The sequence below is a fragment of the Conger conger genome, chromosome 4, assembly GCF_963514075.1.
Source record: "Conger conger chromosome 4, fConCon1.1, whole genome shotgun sequence".
Classification (NCBI taxonomy): domain Eukaryota; kingdom Metazoa; phylum Chordata; class Actinopteri; order Anguilliformes; family Congridae; genus Conger; species Conger conger.
Genome location: NC_083763.1, coordinates 32,111,344 through 32,135,354, shown reverse-complemented (window position 1 = coordinate 32,135,354; position 24,011 = coordinate 32,111,344). Strand labels below are relative to the sequence as shown.

The 24,011-nt window shown below is 42.7% G+C and overlaps 1 protein-coding gene across 1 annotated transcript in view; it reads left to right on the top strand.

Annotated features, from left to right (window-relative positions):
• The first annotated feature begins 13,579 nt into the window (after positions 1-13,579).
• The window catches only part of LOC133126599 (serine/threonine-protein phosphatase 2A regulatory subunit B'' subunit alpha-like), a 35,723-nt gene continuing 25,291 nt past the window's right edge, over positions 13,580-24,011 (top strand). The window contains exon 1 of the mRNA XM_061238944.1: positions 13,580-15,565. Within this exon, the coding sequence (XP_061094928.1) occupies positions 13,580-15,565 (1,986 nt within the window). The remainder of the gene's footprint in view (positions 15,566-24,011) is intronic.

The following is a 24,011-nucleotide window of genomic DNA, read 5'->3' as shown; positions in this document are numbered from 1 at the left end:
GTCATAAGATCCATAATATCATTTCATTTCCATGTGTCCTTTTGGAGTCTCCAAATGTCCTTTTTGGAAAATCTAGACATTAGGAAGAGTAGAAGATTAGAAAAAAAATGCATAAAGCCCATTTCTGGTGATATTGTCCCCGAATCTGAAAGGGGATTTGTCCAGTGTTGTGATCTCCATTGTGTTTCTAAGCACACCAGCCACAGCTACAATAATCTGTATCCAGTCAAATACGGAAAATCTTCCACTTTCACTGTAACTTTGTTTTAGTAATGTTTAGAGTGATCCTGACTCCTGTAAAACAAACCCCAAAGGGTTACATTTCATAGGAGATTAGGATAGGAATTATGCCTGCAGTCAAAAGGTTGCAAGAATAGTAACCATTTTCTTTTGGGTATGTAATTTTCAAGCTTGTGTCAAAAAAAGGGGTGATACTTAAGGGGTTAACAAGAACTTCAATAAGGAGCGTAAGAAGTTGTCTGAAGCCACAGTTGCTTTGTACTAATGGAATTACCTGATGGTTGGTCTATGTGACCAACTCGTTAATGTGTACTAGCTTTTGAAACTCGGTGCGAATTGGCCAATAGGGCACACTACAAACTAATTTATCGAACTTGCACAAACTTTAGTGTATCGCCTCCTCATCCTCATTGTGCTTGGCCCCTTCATTGCTGGTTGCCGCTATATTTCTCATTATTATTGTTATAGGCATCACATTTATAGAACCTTTTCAGAAACACACAGTTGTGAAAGAGAGTTCTGTATGGGAACCTCAATCTCACTTCAAATAATGTGTAGTACCCACCAGCATGGCAGCCATTTTATGCCATAGCACTCACTCACTTTTAATCTCCTGAACAACAGCTTTCTTGTCCATGGTTCCTCAGTCTCAGACACCTACTGCAGAAAAGAGCACTCATTAGGACTTGTGTGCCTAATTAACCAGTAGGTGTGGTCCTCGGATTGCCCTGCTTCCTTCCTGCAAACTGTTCCCTTGCCACAGTTTGCAATACATTAAGTTTGACATGCTCAGAGGCTATAAAATTTAGAAAGTGAGTCATCATGAAGCATGAAGTTTGTTCAACTAAGTGTTTATAAAGAACATGCCATGCAAATTGTGTATTGATTTATTAAGCGTTTGGCTGTGGAAAATCTGTGCATATGTATTGCTAGTGACCACTGATTGTCATTGCCTGATTGGTTGGGCAACGCCACCATAATCCAAATCCAAAAAATCAAAAATCAAAAACTGAATAGCCATATAGAGTCCAAACACAATGGGTCAAATCAGAACAAAAGGGTAAATCCAGAGACAGAGGTCTACAACAAAACAGGTCACAACAGAGATCAATCAGGAAATAACGCTGGAGAGTATGGTCTGGACACATAACAATCTGGCAACAAACTAAACTAACAAAGGGGTTTAAATACACATAACTAACAAGCATCACAACGAGGAACAGGTGAGTGGAATGACCGGAGACAGGAAGGACTGGGGAGGCGGAGACAAGAAACGAGACAGACAAAACAAATGAATGAATGAAACTAACAGGAAACAGACTACGGTAAGTGCAGAGGGAACAAATACACAGAAACATGTATGAAACAGAAAACACAGAACCTGACAGTACGTGCATATCAATAGGACTACACCACTGGGTGCAATCAAATTAAACACAGTATACTGCTGACATGTGATCCTTATTAAAATTGACAGACTTTATTCACCGAAATCATAAACAGGCTCAGGGTGATCTTATTATGGGTACGTTCTTTGCCATCCCTGGCTTGTGCCTTGCCAAGTGTCTATTGCAGGGTATATTCAAAAAGTGATTATTCATGTGAAATAGCTTGCTTTTGTTCTCAGAAGGAAGGCTATTTGTGGTAGCCTTAAAAAGCTGGACAATTTAATGAGAGGAGAAAGCTTTGGATGTGGAAAGAAGTGACTCATTCTTTTTCTTTTGAATATAATGTTATGAAAATTTTAGATGTCACTTTCCACATCGCACTCATGGGGAATGGAGTGCGCTGGGTTCTAAGGCACTTTATTATAGCTTAGGTGGCAGCATCTTTTGTGCAGGGAAACTGATTCTTTTGTTCATTGTTATTGTCTTACCTTCCTACTTCTTCACTTCCCACTTTTTCAATTCTATGTGTTGTAATGAGCTGTACTTTAATCTTTGCATGTTTTAGCAGTCTTTTTTTCCATTTTTCCTGCATGGGTATTGTGCTGTGCTTCCCCTTGTTTAGCCTCTAGTTCATCCCTGTGGCTTGACTTTACATTACTTCTTTGGATGTAAATCTTTGGTGTGACGGAACAGGGAATTGAATTTCCACCTTCTGGTTTCAAAATGTATATTTTAATGGGTTCATTTACCCATATATACCACCTGAAAGACAGGAAACTCTTTGTTGCTCCTTATATGAAAATTACTTATATATTTCAATATATGTTTCCAGGCTGGAATGACACTTTATTTGATGCATTTTTCCTGTGTTCTATGGCTCAAAAAGCTGCTCTTATTACTCATTTGGAAGAAACCAAATTTAAAAAACAATTTCACAGATTTCTCACTGGAATTCAAATGACTTCAGTGTTTTATTATTGATAGTATACTATGCACTTTATCTGAGCCCCTTTTGACTATAATAATAATAATAATAATAATAATAATAGTAATTTGCTATTTAGCTGATGTATTTATCCAAAGCGACTTACAATTAGACTAAGCAGGGGACAATCCTCCTGGTGCTATGTAGGGTTAAGAACCTTGCTCAAGGGTTCCAGTCATCTACCTTAGCCACAAGGCTACAGCCTGTTGTATCCCAAAATATCGAATTACTACTGCATCTATAAGACTGGGTGCATTTAGCTGAGCTGTTGTGATGTTACATTTTAAATTTACATTTTTGTCATTTGGCAGACACTTTTTATCCAAAGTGCATAGGTTCTACCACAAGTCAAAGCATCACATCCAGAACTAGGAAAATACACATGGAATGCTGTTCTAAACATAGTTGTCATCATAAGTGCAATTTTTTTTTTTTTTTGGGGGGGGGGGGGGGTTAGACAAGGATAGGGATATCAGAAAGGAGGGGCGGGGGAAATCAGGAGGGCGGACTAAGGTAGAGTTTGAAAAGGTGTGTTTTGAGTCTGAATAGGGGGAAATAGGGGGAGGGATTCTGCGGTCCTGACAGTGGTAGGCAAGTCATTCCACCACATTTTACATTTTTACGTTTTAGTCATTTGGCAGACGCTTTTAATCCAAAGCGACTTACAAGTGCATTGGTTCTACCACAAGTCAAAGCATCACATCCAGAGCTAGAAAAATACACCTGGACTGCTGTTCTAAACATATAGTCGTCATCATAAGTGCAATTTCTTTTTTTTTTTTTTTTTTTTTGGGGGGGGGGGGGGGTTAGACAGGGATAGGGGTATCAGAAGGGGGGGGCGGGGTAAATCAGGAGGGGGGACTAAGGTAGAGTTTGAAGAGGTGTGTTTTGAGTCTGCGTCGAAATAGGGGGAGGGATTCTGCTGTCCTGACAGTGGTAGGCAAGTCATTCCACCACTGAGGAACCAGAACGGAAAACAGGCGTGAACGTGCAGCTCGACCGCCAGGTGCCCGTAGAGAGGGAATCGTAAGGCGACCAGAGCTGGCAGACCGGAGTGGTCTAGCTGGGGAGTAGGGAGTGATCAGGGATTGTATGTAATGTGGGGCAGTCCCCTTAGCAGCCTGAAATGCCAACACTAGGGCCTTGAATCGGATGCGTGCAGCAATAGGAAGCCAGTGGAGGCCAATGAGAAGCGGGGTGACATGAGCCGACCTGGGCTGACTGGTGATCAAGCGGGCTGCAGCATTCTGGACCAGCTGGAGGGGCTTGATGGCGCACGCTGGGAGACCGGCTAGGAGGGAGTTGCAGTAACCCAGGCGGGAAATGACGAGCGCCTGGACTAGGAGCTGGGTGGCTTTCTCCGTCAGGAGATGACGGATGCGGCGTATATTAAACAGAAAGAACCTGCAGGTTCTGGCAGTGGAGGATACTTGTGGAGCCAGGGAGAGGCAGTTATCAAGAGTCACCCCAAGATTCTTTGCCGTACGGGAGGAGGAAACTACAAAGTCCTCCACAGTCAGTGAGAGGTCGATTGACGGAGAGGACTTAGCAGGGATGTAGAGAAGCTCAGTTTTGGCAAGGTTGAGCTTCAGGTGATGGGAAGTCATCCATGCAGAGATATCAGCCAAGCAGGCAGAGATCTGTGTGGTGATTTGGGTGTCAGGGGGGAAGGAAATGAAGAGTTGGGTGTCATCAGCGTAGGAGTGATAAGAGAAGCCGTGGGAAGAGATAACAGAACCAAGAGACATGGTGTATAGCGAGAAGAGGAGAGGCCCAAGAACCGAGCCCTGCGGGACTCCAGTTCGTAGGGGTTGAGGGTCAGAGAGTGCGCCCCTCCAAGTCACCTGGTAGGAGCGACCAGAGAGGTAGGAGGAAAACCAAGCGAGTGCAGAACCTGTGACACCCATCCCAGACAGCGATGAGAGCAGAATCTCATGGTTGACTGTATCGAAGGCGGCCGACAGGTCGAGGAAGATGAGGACAGAGGAGAGGGATTTTGCTTTAGCAGAGTGGAGTGCCTCAGTGACCGCGAGCAGGGCGGTTTCAGTGGAGTGGCCACTCTTGAAGCCAGACTGGTTGGGGTCATGGAGATTGTTGTGGAGAAGATAAGTGGACAGTTGGGAGCAGACCGCCCGTTCCAGGGTTTTAGCAAGAAAGGGAAGAAGAGAGACAGGCCGGTAGTTGTTCAGGGCAGAGGGATCGAGAGTAGGTTTTTTGAGGAGGGGAGTGACTCTGGCCCTCTTCAGGGAAGAGGGCATGGTGCCGGAAGAGAGGGAGGTGTTGATTAGAGAGGAGAGAAAAGGGAGAATGTCCTCAGATATAGATTGTAGGAGGGGAGAGGGGATGGGGTCAAGAGGACAGGTGGTTGGGCGGTGGGAAGTAAGGAGTTTCAGCGTGTCGGCGTCAGAGAGGGGAGAAAAGGAGGTTAGGGAGTTGGGGAGGGTAGGAGGGTCAGCAGGGGTGGAGGGTTGGGAGAAGGAATTGCGAATAGCATCGACCTTCTTTCAAAGAAGGAGACAAAGTCATCAGGTGTGAGTGATGAGGGGGGTGGGGGGGGAGGGGATTAGAGGCGGCCGCGTTAATTTTCGAGTGAAAGAAGGAAGATTTAGCTAGAGAGACAGAGGAATGGAAAGATGATAAGAGGGCATGGAAGGAAGGATTGTATGTAAGGTGGGGCAGTCCCCTTAGCAGCCTGAAATGCCAACACTAGGGCCTTGAAACAGATGCGTGCGGCAATAGGAAGCCAGTGGAGGCAGTGTGGCAGTAAACTATAGTCAAGCTGAAAACACAGAGCAATACCCTTCAGGGGAGTATAAAAGGAGCTCACAAAGCAACGCATAGAAGCCATACCAATGGTACTTATCATGACTATAAAGAATACTTAAAACCCTGGCTGGTTCACTGTTAAGGAAGATAAAGTGACACATGAGAGGCCAAAGACATCAAAGCCAGGCTGGGCTTCAAGCACTCCGCATAAGAGGAGTGATGAAATCAGGCTTGACTTCAATTCCGTTTCTCTGTGGGATTGTTGGATTAAACCTTGGGCCTTTGTGGTAACATGTTGGTCAAACATTTGAATGCAAATTCATGATGCAGACATTCACAGGAACAAACGCATGGAAGAGAGCCCCACAGTAGAATCATATGCTGTTTTATCTTCACATTCCACCATTTCTTTTCCAGACAAAGGCCTTTATCATTATATTTGGGCGACTTGCACATCTGATTAGAATTTTACACTCACAGAAAAAATGGTTATTTGGCTTGTTTCCTTTATGGAAAGACCTAATATCATGTGTGATGTGTGAAAGCTCCAAGACAAAGAACCATTTTTCCTGACAAAGAACCCCCGAACTAGACAAGGTTCTTCTATGATATCACTCCTTTTGGAACCATTTGTGTAGAGTAGCTGGAGATTTACCACAGCTTGAACTTGAGGGTACCAAAGGCAAGTTGCAGACTCTTGGACAGAACCTCTAGCTTTCCTTTTTTAAATTTGGTACGACACTGCAGCTCTGATGGTACCATATGGATCTGGCTGACATCAAAGTAAACAGCTGCACACATGGTGGGATTTGGTGCAGCGGGTGTGTTTCCAGACCAGCCCGCCAAGTGCAGCTCCTGGCTTGAGACCAGACCACGTCACTCTGGCCTTAAATCCCATCTCCCTTGTGGTCTCCCCATTAGGGCAGGCTGTACAGTTCCTTTTGTAAAGCACTTTCAGATCATCTCTGAATGATGAAAAGCGCTATATAAATGTATTATTTATATCACCAGATCATTTTAATATTTGCTTGCAATATTGAAATGGTGTATTTCATAAAGACTGAAATGCTGGGCACACCTTTCTAAAAGTAGACAAAGATCTATTGGAGAAGATCACGTGGATATTTCTGCATATTATTCATTGAGAGTTTTTCCACGTGGGCTAGAGATCTATTGGTTTATGTGTTTTCCATGGGAGCAAGGTCCGTTTGTGTACATTTTCTTTTTTGTCACGTTATCAAAGCATTAAACTCCTGCATACATTTTACACTCTCATTTCAATTAAATTCAGTGAACTTCAGTGTTACTTGTAACATAGTTTTAGACCGACTATCACAAAGGAATATAGAATAATTGGGAAAGACTCAGACGATATCCCAAAAAATAGCAAGTGAGGTAAGATAAAATCCTGTGTGAAAACGGAGTGGGAAGAAACCTTTGGAAGAACCCTGATAAAGAGGCAGAGCCCATTCTGTGCTGGCTGGCCTGTTATCAGTAGTGAAACTATATGGTAATATTCGAGTACTGAGGAATCTATTGGCACAAATAAACATGGTAGTTAGACAGACTATAGCCTGAGATGTTACACATGCTGATAAAATAGAAAGTCCCAGAAATAATTGCAGATCAAAAAAGGGAAGCGATGCATTTTGGCCCCCAGTCTGGAGTCTGGAGGCTTGGTGCAGACTGAATGGAGGGTGGGGAAATGGAGCAGAGGGTACAAGGGAGAGAACAGAAATTCAGATTCCAGTTTACAAGTTTCCAATTTCTACAGGAAATGCCCAGTTCTGCATGCAAAAAAGAGAAAACTATGCACGTTTCCCTGCATAAGAGCATCTGGCAGTCAAGTCACCGTCTCCCAGGTAAAGCACTGTTGTTTATGCCTTCTTTGAGTAGCATGTCAAAGTGATATTGTTTCTATGGTGCCAGCAGCTGCTGAGCCATATTTTATGCATCATTAGGATATGCTTCTTATATTTTGTCCACCTCCACTTCTTTTGGTATGTGCCTAACAGAAGGCACAGTTCTAACAGTGTGAAATGCCTCCATTGCATTTTAAACTTTCCTATAAATATCAGGAAACTACTAGAGTCATTTCAGAGGATTCTGTGACCACTTTGATCGTTGCTTTTTTATGTTGATTCTTCTAATTGGACCATTTTAGAAAAAGAACTAGCTTCTATACCCCTCTGGACAACTTCCTGCAAGTCCCACTACAGAACAATATCCAAGATGTTTAAACAAAATATGACGGTGATCACAATGTCTACAAATGCATTATAATAAAATAAATGCTGGCGGTTGATTCTATGATTCACATACCCCAACTTTTTGGGAATAGTAATCTGACTTTTTTATTGTTTGGTTATGTGATGTTACTGTGCAGTGATATCTAGTTAGTAAGCCAACTAGCTATCTAGCCACCTGATGTTACCCACTTTTTCATTGGTTTGTATAACTTTGTCCTATTGTAGTGTCATTTCTACTGTTTCCTCCATCTGCAGGTAACTAATGCTAATTTAGTAAATAGATTATTTTTCATTTGACGAAAACATGTTTCATGTCGGTAAATCAGATTTTCCCTGTTGGTGACGTACTATGTCATCATTGATTTAAAAGTAAATATGCACTTGAAAAGCAAAAACATTCCCACCATTGTATTTGTTGACCAAACATTTGTGGGGAAAGACACATTTATGTATCGAGCCCATCTAATTCAAACAACACAGCATATCCAATTTACAAAATGACAGCAGACATCTTGGATTTCACTGTAGTGGGAGTTACCAGAAGTTTACAAAGGGGTATTGGGACAATTGTCTTTCTAAAATAAGTAGACATAGTGATCACAGTCCACCAAAATGACTACTAAACATGTAGGGGAGATTGGGGACAATTATAACACATTTAGCTCTGTAGTACTGTATAACTCAATGAGTGTTTATGCTAGAGGTATCAAACTTTGATATAAGTTACCCACATTTGTCTGCTACAAATATATTTACACAGCCACATTTGTGTAGTTGTTAAACAATTTGGGCTGCGTTTCCCGAAGCCTTCTTAATGCTACGTCGTTCATAAGTTATACCTTAAGTTGTATCTTAATGTTTCAGTGTGTTTCCCGAAACGTTCTTAGCTAAGTACAACTAAGTACAACTTCTGCCAGGTTAGTCTGGACCACTCTTAGCTATACCTTATCGATGTTGTCGGCTCACTCCACTAGTGGCCACCGCTGTTAAGACTGCAAGACTCTGAAATCAGCTTTTGCTCTTAGTTACATCTCAATCTGTTAAGCAATATGTACACTAATAATTATACAGTTGTAGTTGCCTAATAATGTTACAAAAATACCTCATTAATGAGGGTGTTTTTATGCGAAGAATAAAATTGTACATCAGGATGTTGCACTTTTTTGAACATGTAGCCTAATTGCCTTTTAAATTATATTTAGAAACTAACGATTTCCCACTCTCTCTGTGGGCTGGAATGATGTTTAGCCATAGTTCTATTTCTTTATTAGCTTCACTTTAAGCTCTATGGGAATTGGATTTTATCCAATTTTCTTGATGGCCAGTCAGGGCAAAGATGCACTTTAGCGACCAAATTACATACAGTGGCTATAAGCGACATCGTTCTTCCTTCTCAAATAGCAACCTAGCTGGAGACTTACGTTTCTACCATGCCAAAGTTCTTCGTCTGCCAGCAGAAACACACTGCTGTGAGGAAGGAGCCTTTTTTCCCGACTCAAAGGCCCTTGCTAGAAGACTAGTTTCACCATGAAGCAGTGCCAAGGGTGCGATGCAGCCGTGGTGAGTACAGACCCTCACACCTCTTGCGTTATGTGTCTCGGCGAGAACCATGCTCTCGTGGCCTTAACTAAGGTGACCTGCACCATCTGTGCTGCTCAGGAGTTACTGTGCCGGGCAGGCATGCACCGTGAAGACACCAGCCGGGCTGAATTCCCGGAGGATTTTGCCATGCACTCCCAGGAGGACAGACCAAACCTCGCTCTGGCAGGGTTCCATCGGGAAGAGGCGCTCCTAATCCTCCCTAATAGCTCTGGGGATGAGGATGACGACCTCCTTCTCCACTCTAGCGATCAGGGGATCCTTCCAGAAGAACGTCCCGGGGCAGCTGAACTGCGGGGCAGATCTCTTGTCTCAGGGCGGTCCTAGGTGTAGGCTTGTGAACATGGGATTAAGCGAAGCAGCTGTAAATACTATACAGCTATCTAAACTACAATGGCTTATAAAGGCAGATGGGAAGCCTTTGAGACTTGGGGCCTGAACGCTCTCAGGACACCCTAGTATGCCCTGTATCCATCGTGCTCAACTTTGTGGAGAGCCTACTTGATAAGGGTTTGTCTTTGTCCACATTATAGGGGTATGTCCATACTGGCTATAGTGGCTCTACCGTTGGTTGCATATGCAGTCCTGAGCTCAGCGTCCAACCGGACGTAGCTGCTGCTCAAACACATTATGTGCAATCCTCTACATGGTGGCTAGAAGCATGAATATATATATATATTGACCATCTCCCGGCTTGTGTAGCAAGCTTTAAGCTTCACATGCCCTGTCTTTTTCCTTCGCTGAAAATTTGTCTCGAAGAAAGAATGATGGCCTGCGATGTCGCTTATATAGCCACCGTACGCAATTTGGTCCCTAAAGCGCATCTTTGCCCTGATTGGCCATCAAGATGGCGTTGCGTAGTTCGTTTTTTATTTTCGAGATTGGATAAAATCCAATTCCCATTGAGCTTAAAGCTCGCTAATAACTCATTGAACAATGGGTACAACTGTACCTGGAAGTTATTTTGTTATATTTGTTTTGTCGGACACAGTAGTCCTAAAACTGGAAAATTATGTTTCATTATTCAGCGCCACCTCCTCTAACAGTATCTCCATTTAATTTGCTGTGAAGCTGTCGGACAGCTTCTTTCTTTGTTTTTCCGCACAATCTGTGTTCTTGCACCTGTTTGGCAAAAATTATATATACTGTTGGGAGACAGACAGATTTGTGTATTGGACCACTTCACATATGATCAAGGTTCCCCCTCTGGGGATTTTCCACTGGGCTCCAGGGGGGAGCGGGGCAAGGCCCCACTACCATTAAGGATTTGAATGGCCCAATCCGAAGTGCTCAGGATAGGCGCAATTCCATACCACCAATCAGAGGTTACACTTGATTTGTAGATATATTTGAATATATGCAAATGTAACCCTATAAACACCCCAAAACACCATTGCTCTTTGGAACATTTTCCTGACTAAACTTTCCTGCTTTTTACTAAGAACGGTTGATCTGCTTCTTCACCGGGATAACGGTCATTTTCTCATTCCTCAGAAAATTCAGAATTTACTAACAATTTGGTTCAATCATTCAGTTTGTAAGTTTTTAATTATATTAATAAGTTCTCACCAGTCGTGATAGATTCAATATTTGTAAGTATTCCTGCAGTGTTTTATTTGTAACTAACACTCCTTTCTCTCATAACGCAGTCAAGCAGTCACTGCATGGAGTGAATAATCGATCCTGGAGCTGTCGTTGGGCCTAGTAACATCGCAGGTAGAAGCTATCCCTTAAGCAACCTCCTCAGGGATAGTTCGGGAAACATGCCAAGAAAAGTAAACAACTTTAGTAAGGTATACCTTTTGAGTCTTCATAAAATGCTAAGAGACACCATTATTGGGAAACGTGGCCCAGTTTGCTTTATAGGGGTAAAGTGCAGTGTTTTTCAAGATGGGCAAGATATGGATCACCTCAGGTGGATTGCCTTGGGGAAACGCAGAGCGCTCGTCAGTAGTGTAATGGAGCATGTAGCCCGACAGATGTGTGAGAAGGAAGAACAGAGAGAGAATCTTACCAGAAAAGGACACAGACAACTGCGGAATCTCACATGTGTGGCCATGAGGGTCACATCAAGTCTTTGCCTCTACAGTGAAAGTGGAGCACTTCAAGGCCATCTTAATTTCATTGCAGAGAGACAGAGAGAGAGAGAGAGAGTGACAGAGAGTAAGAGACCCCGCTGTAAATGTAAGATAGGAATTGAGACTGAGATACAGTTTTTTTCCTTTTTTCATACAATATTCAAATATAAAAGTTATATTTCAATTCATAGAGTCGTGATAAAATACTAACAAAAAGCATCTCTGAGCATTGTCATTGAGAGAGATCCCAAAGTGCTTTGTATTCAACAGTGATGGAGTGTATTGGGAATGGAGACTGAAAGAAGTGATGTCTGAACCCCGCAATGGACTGTGTTATGAGCTGAGGCCGGCTGATTCCAATCAATCATGTTTTGCTATAGACTATGAAGTTCATTTGATTGTGTGATATCAAAATAATATTCAAGGTCCAGTTGTGCTTTGGCTATTTCAGTTTTGTTAATTTTATAACTGCACATTTGTGAATACAGACAGATGCCAGGCCATGGAACATAGGTCTCCATTTTGGATCTCTCTTTCATAGAACTACAGTATGTTCTCCCTCCATTTTCATATGATTCATCCATGGGGATCCCCATAAACCCATAATATGTTGACCCAAAATAGATAGTACAGTCAATAGAAAGGTAAAATTTTCAAATCAGAGAGGAATTAGCTAGAACCGTACTATGTACAGAACCTGCCATTACACCATTGCAGACCCACCCATTTGTACTTTAAATAAGAATGACATTATATTCAGTTCAGTTCAAAGAATAGATATGTTCAGTTAAAAGACTTCATGACTTCTTTTAACGTACATTCTTTTAACTAAATAGAATGTCGTTATTTAAAGTACATCTTCATGTTTTTTTTCATGCTTCATGTAGCTTCATGTGTGACGTCATGGTTATTGGTGTAAGCTTATAGCGTACAGTTTAAGCGTACCGCTGGGTAATATTCTGTATTTCATCTGAATTTGCTTTAGGAGGTTGATGTGAGCTCTCAGTGCAATTCTGATCGAACCTGGAGAAAATACAGTGTTCAGTAAGTGTATGAAGAAACATGAAAAAAATCCATGAAATTCAATAATATAGGGGACCATAATTGCAAATTATTGAAATGTCCTGAAATACACACGTTTACATTGTTTATGTATATGTATATTGTTAAACATACAATATACTGTACAGAACATTAATAAACGGACAGATTTCACTTTTATGAAAGTATACATGTTTTTGAATTTCTGATGTGGCAAATAATTCAGCATGATGTCTGTATAATCTGTGTGATTCTCTTGCATATTAGTTTGTTGTTCTACCTTGCATTTCCATTATAAACCAGACTGAGGAGGGGGGGCTAAGTGCTTTTGAATACACTGCCTCTTTGTAGAGGGGCTCTGTTTAAAAAGGTGTTTCATTTTTGGAGAGCCCTGCTTGTTCCTTATTTTTTTAATTGAGCATACCGACTGACACTGGAAAAGCATAGTGTTAATGTGATTAATCTAAAAACAGCCATTGCAAAGGCATTAATGAATCTTCTACCGTCTTCCTTGAAATGTATGTTTTTTATGATATGCCTTTTGATCTACTGAGCCTTTCGGCTCATAGAAGATGAGAATGGTTATTGGTTGGTACCTACTGTACTTGCTATAGTGCTAGCTTGCTCCTACTTTACAAACATTCATCAATAAATGCAAGATGCTATGTCATAATGTCTGTGAATGCTGAAGCATTTTTTTTTCTTCTTCTTCTTCGTTGAAACTGCAGGTGGTATCTCCATATATTAATACATACTGAGGCATCCCTGTGAAGGAGAGGGGAACAGAGAGAGGAATCTTCAGAACATCTGCGGAAAGCATCAACTCATCTTTCACCCATGGGGGGCGTCCTTGAAGCACAAGGGAATCGTCCAGATGTCTAACATCTCAGTGCCGGCGATGGGGGAGCTATGACTGAGGATGCTAAGTATCTGGCCAGCGGCAGCACAGAGGGACATCATCGCCCCCCTTCCACAGTGAGCTCAGCAGACTGTAGAGTACAGCCTGGTCATCCATCTGAAGACATCCCACACCGCCGGGAGTGTGGTACTGGCTGGAGTTAAACAGTTTAACAGTAAACATTTGAAGCTGAAAATACAAGAAAGATTTGATGCTAATTAATTTGGGCTCAGCCATAGTTTTTACAGGTTTTTGAAAAGGAGTAACTTTTTTCAGAAGTACGCTGTGAACGGCCATTGGATTGCGAGCGTGGTAGCAGGGTGAGAGAGGTGGGGATGGCAGCCACCTACCACGTGGTGGTCAGCAGCCTGAACTACTACAGCAGTGTGGTGATTGACAGGCGCGGCCAGCATGCCGTTCACTACTGCACTGGACCCTGCCAGCTCCTGACGCATGGCCTGGACTGCACCGCAGCCCACCGCAGCGCCTGTGCGGAGCTGTTGGATGCCACTGTTGGCCCAAGACCGACTGCTGTCGCCCAGCCCTCAACCACCCTCAGACACTATGCCAAATTTTCAGCCTTGGAGAATGGATGCTTCCCCATAGGTGGGGCTGAGGACATAATGGAGGACTGCTACCAGGCCCTCCAGGGTGTTTCCAGAGCCAGGAGGGGCCTGGCTGGCCAGCCATTTTCCAGTAGCCTGAAGGACATCACTGGGGAGGCCATCAACCTCGCCAGTGGGAAGGTGAAGGAGTTCTCCCATGAGAGGGACAGGGTCTCCTCCAGCCACACCATATTACGCAAGTGCCGTAAGGCCCGCCCTGACTCCATCCTCAGGAGATCTGCTGACCTGGATGTCCTCCTCAGCCGCTTTGCCGCAGGGAATGAGGAGAACTGCCAGCCTTTTGGGCTCCCACCCCCAGATGACCCACTCGGGCCTGAGCCAAGCATTGGCATGAGGACCGGGGCGTCTTGCCTTAACATTGTGGCAGAGGAAGACCTGGTGGCCCGGATACTGGAGAAGGCCAAGGCGGAGGGTGGGGCCCCAGGGCAGGACATGCGGGCATGCCTGGAGATCCTCCTGCGCTGCTCCGAGGACCTCAAGAGGTGTACCGACATCATCAGGCAGTGCTGCATCTCTAGGAAGTCCACCGGCGATGCTGGTGACTACAGCGGGTCCGAGATAGCCTACCGGAGCGCGTTAGCCAGTCTATCCGGCTTCCTCAAGAAGCTCCCGCTTGGGCTCGGTGCAGGCCAAGCCCAGCCCTGGGCCAAGGAGCAGGGCAACCTGGCTGAGCTGCTCAGGACCCTGCAGTGGCTGCAGCAGAGCTCCCCTTCCTCTGTTTTCGGGGATGACCTGCCACCCCGTTATGAGGATGTGGTTCGATCTCCTCCTGAGCTCAGTGCCCTGCTGCTGCCACCTCCCTCCCCTTCCCAGCCCGAGGTCCTGGGGAAGGCAGAGCCCTCCCCAAACCTCCTGACCCCCTCCTTACCTGCCTCCACCCATCCCTGCCTTTTGCCACACCGGGGTAAGGTAACAGCGAATATCCAGCTCAACCATCCCGATAGCCTCTCCTTTGTTAGCTCGATGGAACGAGTCATCAAGAAGAAATCGGCTGTTGTTACAACACCTGAGGAGCAGCCATTGTACATTGTGGAGGATGACGGTAGCAGCGAGGCAGGGGGTGAGGGGGATGGGATATTCAGTGAGGCCCTCGGGGGGGTAAGCAGGGGGAATGCAATGAAGCTGGAGACCGGGGACTGTTCGCAAGCGGGCATTCCCACCAAGAGTGTGAGCTTGGAGCTGAGGCCAAGTGAGGACCATCTGCGACTTGGTGCCAGCAGGGATGACAGCGACGAGATTGACAAGCTGCTGACGGATCTGGAGCATCTTTCCCGGAGCATTGTGAAAGAACCTCCTGCCAAGATCAGAGACCTGGAACAGAGGAACGGCAGCCAGGATACGATCATACCCTACCAGCGTCCCACCTGCGGACCTCCTGTACCCCTGTCGCGGGGTAGCCAGGACCCGGTTGATGGGCCGGGTGAAGACGGGGACAACGCTCTGCTCCAGAGGATCTTGGACAGCATTGAGGGCCTCGCCCAGGAGCTGGTGAAGAACGGGAAGGGCAGGGCGGGGATGCAGTCCAAGGAGAGAGAGGTAATGAGGATCCTGCAGGACACGCTAACCACCCCGGATCAGCCAGAGGTGCAGGAGGACCCCGAGTCTGACCACATCCCAGGTGCTGCCAGCCCAGAGCCAGCGCCCACAACAAACCCAACATCTTCCCTGTTCATCCAGCCCACTTCAGAAGAATGGGTAAGCCATTATGTTTATGTTTGCATTTTGTTTGTTTTACTCACCATTGTCAGAGCAGTGAGGGTTTCTGCACTCACTTAGCCAAACACTAGTCTTCACAGGTACTCCTTTGTTCACTAAGTTCATTTTGATGATTGCTAAACTCACCGAACTGTGAAGAAGAAGTTGTCACTTGTATTACTGTCAGTTGTCAACTGTGAATATTAAGCGTATGTTGATGGAATTTATACAGTAAGCTCCAGAATGATTGGCACCCTTTATAAATATGCACAAAAAGTGGTGTAAACTAAAAAATAATATTTTCCAACATGCGTAAAATAGTGCACTCTATTAATGATTCAATGCAATCAACCAAAGTCTTACATTTTTTCTAATAAAACGTATTAAATAAAACACAAATAAAATGTATTTCCCCAAAAACAGGTTCCACAATTATTGGCACCCCTGGTTTAATACTTTGCAAACATGAAAGCCATGGGTCTTTTCCTATAATTTCTGATAAGGTTAGAGAACACATTTGGTGGGACTTTTGACCATTCCTCCTTGCAAAACCTTTCAGAATCATTGATATCCTTGCAATACCCCCCTCTTCAGTTCAGACAGCGTGTTTTTCATGGGATTTAAGTCTGGGATTTAAGATGGTCATTGCAGAACATGGCTGTTGGAACATTAACTTAACCGTTGTGTGTGGATTTTGATTTATATTTGGAATTATTGTCCTGCTGGACAATCTACCTTTGATCAAGACTCAGCTTCCTAGCAGAGGTAACCAGATTCCTGGTACTTTGTTGAATTCATTCATCAAAAATAAATCTTATTGAGCTCAGTATGACCTGTCTTTGTGCCACCCTACGAAAGAGTTTGCTGGTATGGAGGTGCCATTTAATGTTTTTTGAGACTTGGTAACCCCAAGACACAACCAAATTCTTAAACTGTGATCTTTGGGGCCCCTCACCATCTTCTTTGCTGTCTATGGGGTTAATATGTACCTTCAACCTCTTCCTGGCCAGTTTGCAGCCATTCCATATGTTTTACGCCTTTTTTCATTTCCCCTTACAATGCTTTGTGGATTTCTTTGTACCCATTACCTGACCTGTGATGGTCAAATCTCTGTCTTCTGAATTGACAGTCATTTGGTCTTTCCCATTATGATGGTTGACAAATGGGTTTAGCCTGCTTTATACTCTTGTGAAACAGGAAGTTATGGATTCCTTTAGACTCAGATTAACTCAATTAAAGTGAAATTGTATTGCTAGTTTAACTTTGTTTGATTTTATTTTTCAATAATTGCTAGGGGTGCCAATAAAATAAACTAAAAAGATACTAAATAAAAAACATTGAAAAAAATTAGAGTAAATTTACTGGAATAAAAGCATATAGTTTTCCTGTATGTTTGAACATAAAATATTGATCATTATCCATTCCATGTTTATTCTATGCAACCTTTTTTCTCCAGTTTTATTAACGGGTGCCAATAATTCTGGAGCCCACTATACTTATGTTTTCATGTTCACAGAGCACACAGAAGGCATTGGTACAGTTTACATAATATTGCAGTTCTTATTCCTTATCAGCTTTTATAAGTAATGTTCCAGTGACACTGTGTTCTCAACAAGCACTCTCACTTAGCGGAATTATATTTGGTAACACTTTACAATAAGGGATACCAATGTAGTTGTTAACATTAATGAATTGATGTACAAGTACATTAATTAAGCATTAAATTCACTTTTCCTTAGTTGATATATTAGTCACACAAATACATTAGCAAGCCATAGAATAAACATATAATTAGTTATTAACAACTACTTTTAACAGATTTTTCTTTCCAATATGAATTGGAATTAACTAATGTTGTTGTTAACATGAATGAATGATACAAATTCAAATACACTAGTCTGACTGGGACCTAGAAAATTCATGGTTGAAGGCCCGTTGTAGCCGCAATATGATCTGCACTGCTGTTGGGCCTTTTAGCAAGGCCCTCAACCCCTCATTGCTCCAGGGGGGATTGTGGCCTGCTTAGTCGAATCAACTGTAAATAGCTTTGGATAAAAGCGTCAGCTAAATAACCAATGGTTAAATTATAATAATAATTATTAGTTTGTTAAGAACTACATTAATTCACGCCAAATTTTGTAACCTTACTGTAAGATGTTACCTTACATATTGTTTCTTCACATGGCTGCCCCCTTGTGGATATGGGTGTATACTCCTCTGTCCAGATGGGAGGAGGCTAGGTTTGAACACGTACTAGATGAGGATGACTCTGTTCTAACACACATAGTATAGTTGACTATAAATCAGGTTTTCAAATTTTAACGGTGCACTTAATTAGTCTACTTGCAAGTCCACTTGCAAGTAATAGGTGACTGAATGAAGGAATGTTAAAACAATGTGCTTATTGTGGTTTGAGTGCTATGTGTATTGTTTACAGTACTTCATGGACTGCATTGCTATGCTCCTGTTGGATATATGTCCATTGTGGTCAGAGCAACTGTCACATTGTACAAATTTGGCCACAAATATCTGACACTGCCACTCTTCAATGGGAGGTTAAGATTCACTCAATCGACCATCTGTGCGTATGCCACATTGAGAGATCCAAGACTGCCGATTTTGGCTCACGACTAAATTTACTAATTTTGTCTGCAACTACAAAATTGTTTACCCAGCTCAAATGCCCTTTGTAATGTAATGATTCAAAGTTCAAAACCGAGTATAAGAAAATTATTTTAGTAATGCGTTTATGGGTTAAACAACCAACCTATAGTAGACTGGCAATCAAATTATCAATGAAGTTTTCTGTTTCCCATGATGGATGTGCTAGGATGAGATTCTTGGGTTCGACCATTTTAGCTTCTTCTACTGTTATGTATGGCACTGAGGACCCTGACGCAGACCAAGGGATAATCCGAAAACGTTGTTATTTATTCCGAGTTCGAAAGCCAAGAGATCCAAGACAATGCCAAAAACAGAAAGCAAAAGAATAGTCAAGTAAACAGGCAAAAGGGTGAAGGCAACAAAAGGGTGAAGGCAAAAATCGAAGTCACGAAAACAAAGCAGATAATCAAAAACCAGGAAAGCAGATGGGCAAACAAAACAAGAGGGCAAGGCAAGCTCGAAAATCAAAGGGGTTTCTTCAGGAATCTCAAAATATAGGCATACAGGGAATTTGGCTCTATAAATGATCATCGTTCTCACAATGGGTGAAACGGAGACTGAGGTTTAAATACATGAGGGAAGGTGACAATCTAGGCGGGGCTGGGGAGAAGGTGGGCTAAACAAATAGACAACAGGTGGGGAAACGTAATTGGGTAATAACATCATAACAGGAGGGAGACGAAAACGCAGACTGGATGCACGTAACCAAACGTAAAACATACGGCTCCGGATTAGGGAGTAGACATTTGCATAGATTGAAAACGTAGTGATAGTCAGAGACAGGTGCGAACACTTTGCTGAAACTAAGCGAGTAATCAGGGGGCGGAGTTATAGAACAGTGCAGAAACACTAAGAGATTGCGTTAGTGAATTAGTTACGTGAATAATTCGAACTACCCAATAAAAGTGACTGTTAGTTAGTTAGTTAGACAGACAGTAAGTGTATTAATCGGATTAATACTGTACAATATCTAGATTAGTAGTAGTTAGCAAGAATAGTTACAGCATTTAACTACCAAGGGAAGCCGGAAGTAAGAACTGCGAGATTGGAAGAAACGTTGAAATCCCGAAAACTACTGTAAACACTCAAATAGTGGGACACGCAGACAGAGGAGTGACTCGGCTGGTAAACATTCAGACGCAGACATAACCAGGGATCACAAATGAGAAACTGTAATGGAAAACAATAACCAAGGATATATGAAAATGAATAAATAACAAGAATAAACATAAATACAAACAGGACAGATACAGAAACATTACATCTACACCTTTATCGGAAGCTTAGCCTGTAGGATATTGGACAACTGTGAGATTCTTTAGCAATTATAGATAAGAATCAAGGCATTGGATGTTGATTTACTTCACACAAAAAGAAAATTGATTCTGGCTTTTCTACTCTTTTTGAGACTATATATAGACCTATGCCTTCACAGTTCATGAAAAGAAGGGTCATTGTTAAAATATGTATTCTGTAGTTCATTTTCTACTTATATTAGTTTACTTATAGAAATATTACTGTGCAGAGATCAGTTCATCTTATGAATTATGGACTTACAAAATGCCCACTGGAATATACCAAGAACTGCAATAACAACATACATGTGTGGGAATTTTAAATATGCACATGGCTAACATGTAACGTTATTACAGACTGTGCTTCAAAGGGCAGTGGTCCGTGAAGAATGTGAGTGATCCAATCGCAGCAGGGCAGGGAGACGCAGGGAGAGGCACATGACTGGAATAGCAGAGCAGAAAGGAGAGGGAAGTTTAATGTGTGAGAGAAAAGCCAGGAAGACTTATACACCAAAGCATCACATTAATCAGGTTTATGTACTTTCTGTGTTATCATAGGATTTTAGTTTGTCTATCTAACAACCTCTCTTACCTCCTGCAGCAGGGATACCACCAGAGATTTTGAACTCCATGAAAAGATCTCACATTAGGCCCCACTACATACTAAAAAAAGAAAAGCTCAACTGAAAATGACTATTCTTCTTAGTATTTATATTTTTATTATATTATTATTAGAAATTGTACAGCACTTTGGTTGACAATAATCATTTCGAAATGTGCATTATAAATATATGTGACTTGACTTGAATTATGGGTAGGCCTTCACATGTCATTGTCAATGCATTTTGAAAAGAAAGTCAATCATCTGACAATGATTAGATTTAACTCCAAGATTTAGAGCCTTTCTATTTTATACCCGCATTCCCGTATGATATTCACAGCTGTCTCTGTATTTATTTACATTCCCCTGCTGTAAGCAGATTGTAAAAATTTTTCCGTATTAGTTTTTTTTTTTAAGAAATACATTTGGTGCCCAATGAGGGGCTTGGCATGTCAAATTCTCACCCAAATTTGGAATGGCCAGTCAACTGCTGCTGTTGCAGCCACACTCATTTGCATGCAGTCCATGGGTGCCTGCTGAACCAACAGGGGTCAGATAGTGATAGCAATGAATGGGGATCCCTAACCCACTGAACCCTCTGGGTGATGCAATCGGCAATTGCACATTGCCCTATGGAGCTATGTATGTATTTACGTGCCCCTGCTGTAAGTAGCTTTAAAAAATATATATATTATTTACCTTTACAATATTTTCTTTTTTCCCTTTTTTTTCTGCATCACCCTGTGGAGCTACTGATCACAGTCGGAACTGACATGGTCTGGATTTGGTCCAAGACTCATCTATGCACCACAGCATGCTTTCACGAGGAGCCACCCACCTTTACACTGTAGAGCAGGCTGCTCATTTTAAATCAAGATGTTCCACCCCTTCAAACACACATTCTTGGGGGACATTTTCATTTCTTGCCAATTGTAATTTGTTGTCTGGACTATGGCTCAGGGTGTTCCACGTGTGAGTCACTGGTCCCGGAACATTTGTGGAATGTTCTGGAAGAGGGCCAGTGCCCTTAAGTTTTTCCCTTAAATCTGACACTTAAGGGTTTATTTTCCTTTAGCTGAGGGAATTACCTGAAGGTGTTTTTTTAGGTAAGGGAAACAGTTAAGTGCTTTGCTGCAGTGTTTGACGTTTTGCTGTAGCAAAATTTGACTGTAACCATGGATGCGTTATCTCATCGGTTATGATCATTAACTGTAGGCTATACATAGCTACAATAAGAAGCTACACGTTCTCCATCTGCTGAGGCTTTAACCCCTAACCTACCGTAGCCTAGCTATCGATATTTTATTTTATTTAAATTTACGAAAATGGAAAATATGGAAAACAAAAAATGGAAACCAAATTGGGCAGAGAAGTATATAGGCACTGTTAAAGGAATATGGGTAAAGAAAAACAATCTTAAAAAGCAAATTAAATCTGGCTGTGACAGGCAGCGACCGAAAAACAATAGATGTGGTAGAAAATTGCCGTTAAAAAGACAATTCAGGAGGTTGTTAAAAAATATGAGAGAAAAAAAAAAAAGAGAGAATCCAGCAAAACCGGTGAGAACTACAGTTACAGCTAGCTAGTTAGCTAGCCTTAGCTAACTGTATATAGCAAGCCATTTTCAAACAAGTAAAGTTAAAATTGTATTAACATTCAAGGCCCAAATGATCAGCTACAATTCTACGGGGCTGATGAAGGTGGACTGACCCCAGCCAATTTATTTAGAGCCCATGAAAATGGTCCAAGACATTCTTGGGAATGTTTGGCTGGTATCCCAGGTGGTTTAGACAGTGGACTCAGTAGTGGACCACCTGAGGCGATGGCGTATAGCACAGAGTGAGAGTCATTTAAGAAGCAACTATGAAATATGAAATTAATAAGTATGGCTAGTATAATCTCTCTCTCCTATGTAGGCCTAGGCTATATGTGGAAGACAGCAGTGCATGGGAAGGCACCGAAAGTAAGGCTTTACGTCGTCTGAACCTAGAATAGGTTAAACAGGCTTGTTACTCCAATTATCCATAGCCTTAACACTTAATAGAAGGCCTGTGTGTTTCAGGACACTACACAGACAATGTTTGATCAAAAGGCCAATTGGGGAGGACTTGGTGGAGTTGCAGAAACAGGTTTTGCAGCTCACTAAGCAAAGCTACTGCTCCAGACTGAGAAACTTTAAAAGGAGTTGGACTTTCAAACAACCAGGAGTTGTACAATATCATTCTCAACAATCAGTTGCTGCAACTTCAAAACGAAGGAGCACTTACGATCACACAGATTATCGAGGAATAGTATGTCTGAATCAAACTATTTTCCTATGCATTTGAAAACAGGTCACCATGTTGCGCGACCACCCAATGAAATCTAAACTTCGTTGCAACAATGTTTCAAAGCAATTTCTTTTTGGTCTGGCAAATGTTTTATGCAACACTTAAAGGATTGTAAGGGATTACTTAAGGAAAAATGCAATACTTAAGGGAGTTTTTGAGGGTTTCTGGCATTTCACTTAAGGAAGGTCTTAAGTTACACTTAAGGGTTCATTCTGCAACATCTTTAAATGTAAAGGAAACTTAAGGGAAAACTTAAGGGGAAATTACACTTAAGGAGTTTTATGCAACGGGGCACAGACCCTTCCCCACTCCTGTCACAGCCATGAAAATTGCATTTCTTCTCAGAGCCAGGTGAGATGGTGCGAGAAGAAGTCTGAGCCGGTGGGAAGGGAAGCAGATGCGAGGTGTTAACGATAGCACGTCTTCGCAAGGCGGCAGCATCAACCGTTGGGTCTCCTCTGCCAGAGTGTGGAGCTTGCAGGCTGAGGGGCTGCTAAAGTAGAGCGAGACCCGATGATGGAGTGTGAAATCACACAGCACTCTTGTTTATTCTGGAGCAGGCGGGTGAAAAAGCACGACACTGCACTTGGTTCAAAGGCTGCAGCTCGTTTGTCTGCATTCTCTGCAGTATGTGTATAGAATGAAAAGGAGAAGTACATTTGATTATAATGGTTATATGTGTGTTTTATGTTTCTTGATATTTACAATAGTTTTAATGTACCGTTCCAAATGGTATGTTTGTAAAATTCGGTGTACTCTTTGTGTGGCCTGTGTGTGTCATTATGTGCGTGCTCGAGTGTGTCTCTGCATCTCTGTGTATCTCTATGTGGAATGTGTGCAGGGGCTGTGTATAATTGTGTGTATGTTGGTAATCGCTGGTTTGTGTCAGACCGCTTTCATTGTTACTCTAAAGCTCTGAGGTCAGAAGGCACAGCACTGTTTTTGGCACTGCGTCTTTTGCAGTGGCATTTCACCCTGAGCTGTGCATTTCTCCTGACACTCAGGGACAAATGTGTTTGATGAAAGCTGTGAACACCCTCCTGGTAGTACAATGAGAGGGTTTAGATGGTTGGTAACAGTGAAACAGTATACCTTTTACTTTGTAACACAGTGAGAGAGTTTCTGTTTATCTTGTAAACAGTGAGTCAGAGAGTTTACCTTTAAACAATAAAACAATGGGCAGATAGGTGACCTTCAGTTGCCACGGTGGCGCAACAGGTTACGATGCAGCGGACTTGGGTTGCAGTTTCGTTGCAGTTGCACCCCGAGGACCGCGGTTCAATTCCCAGTCCTGCCAAAAAGCCAAGTTTGGCCGGCTATCGTGGAGCAGCATAATTAGCTCGCTGCTCCAGAGGGAGGGACTTGGCAGGGTTAGCAGTTCGCCGCACACAACAACACCCCGTGCGCCTCGGAATCATGGTCATGAGCATGAGACGGCTTGAAGAAGGCGTGTTGTTCTTGGATCGCCAGATCCCTTTGGGCCGCCATGGGACAGGGTGTGGGCGGTGTATCCCCTAGCTAACACTAATTGGATTAGACAACTGGCTACCAAATTG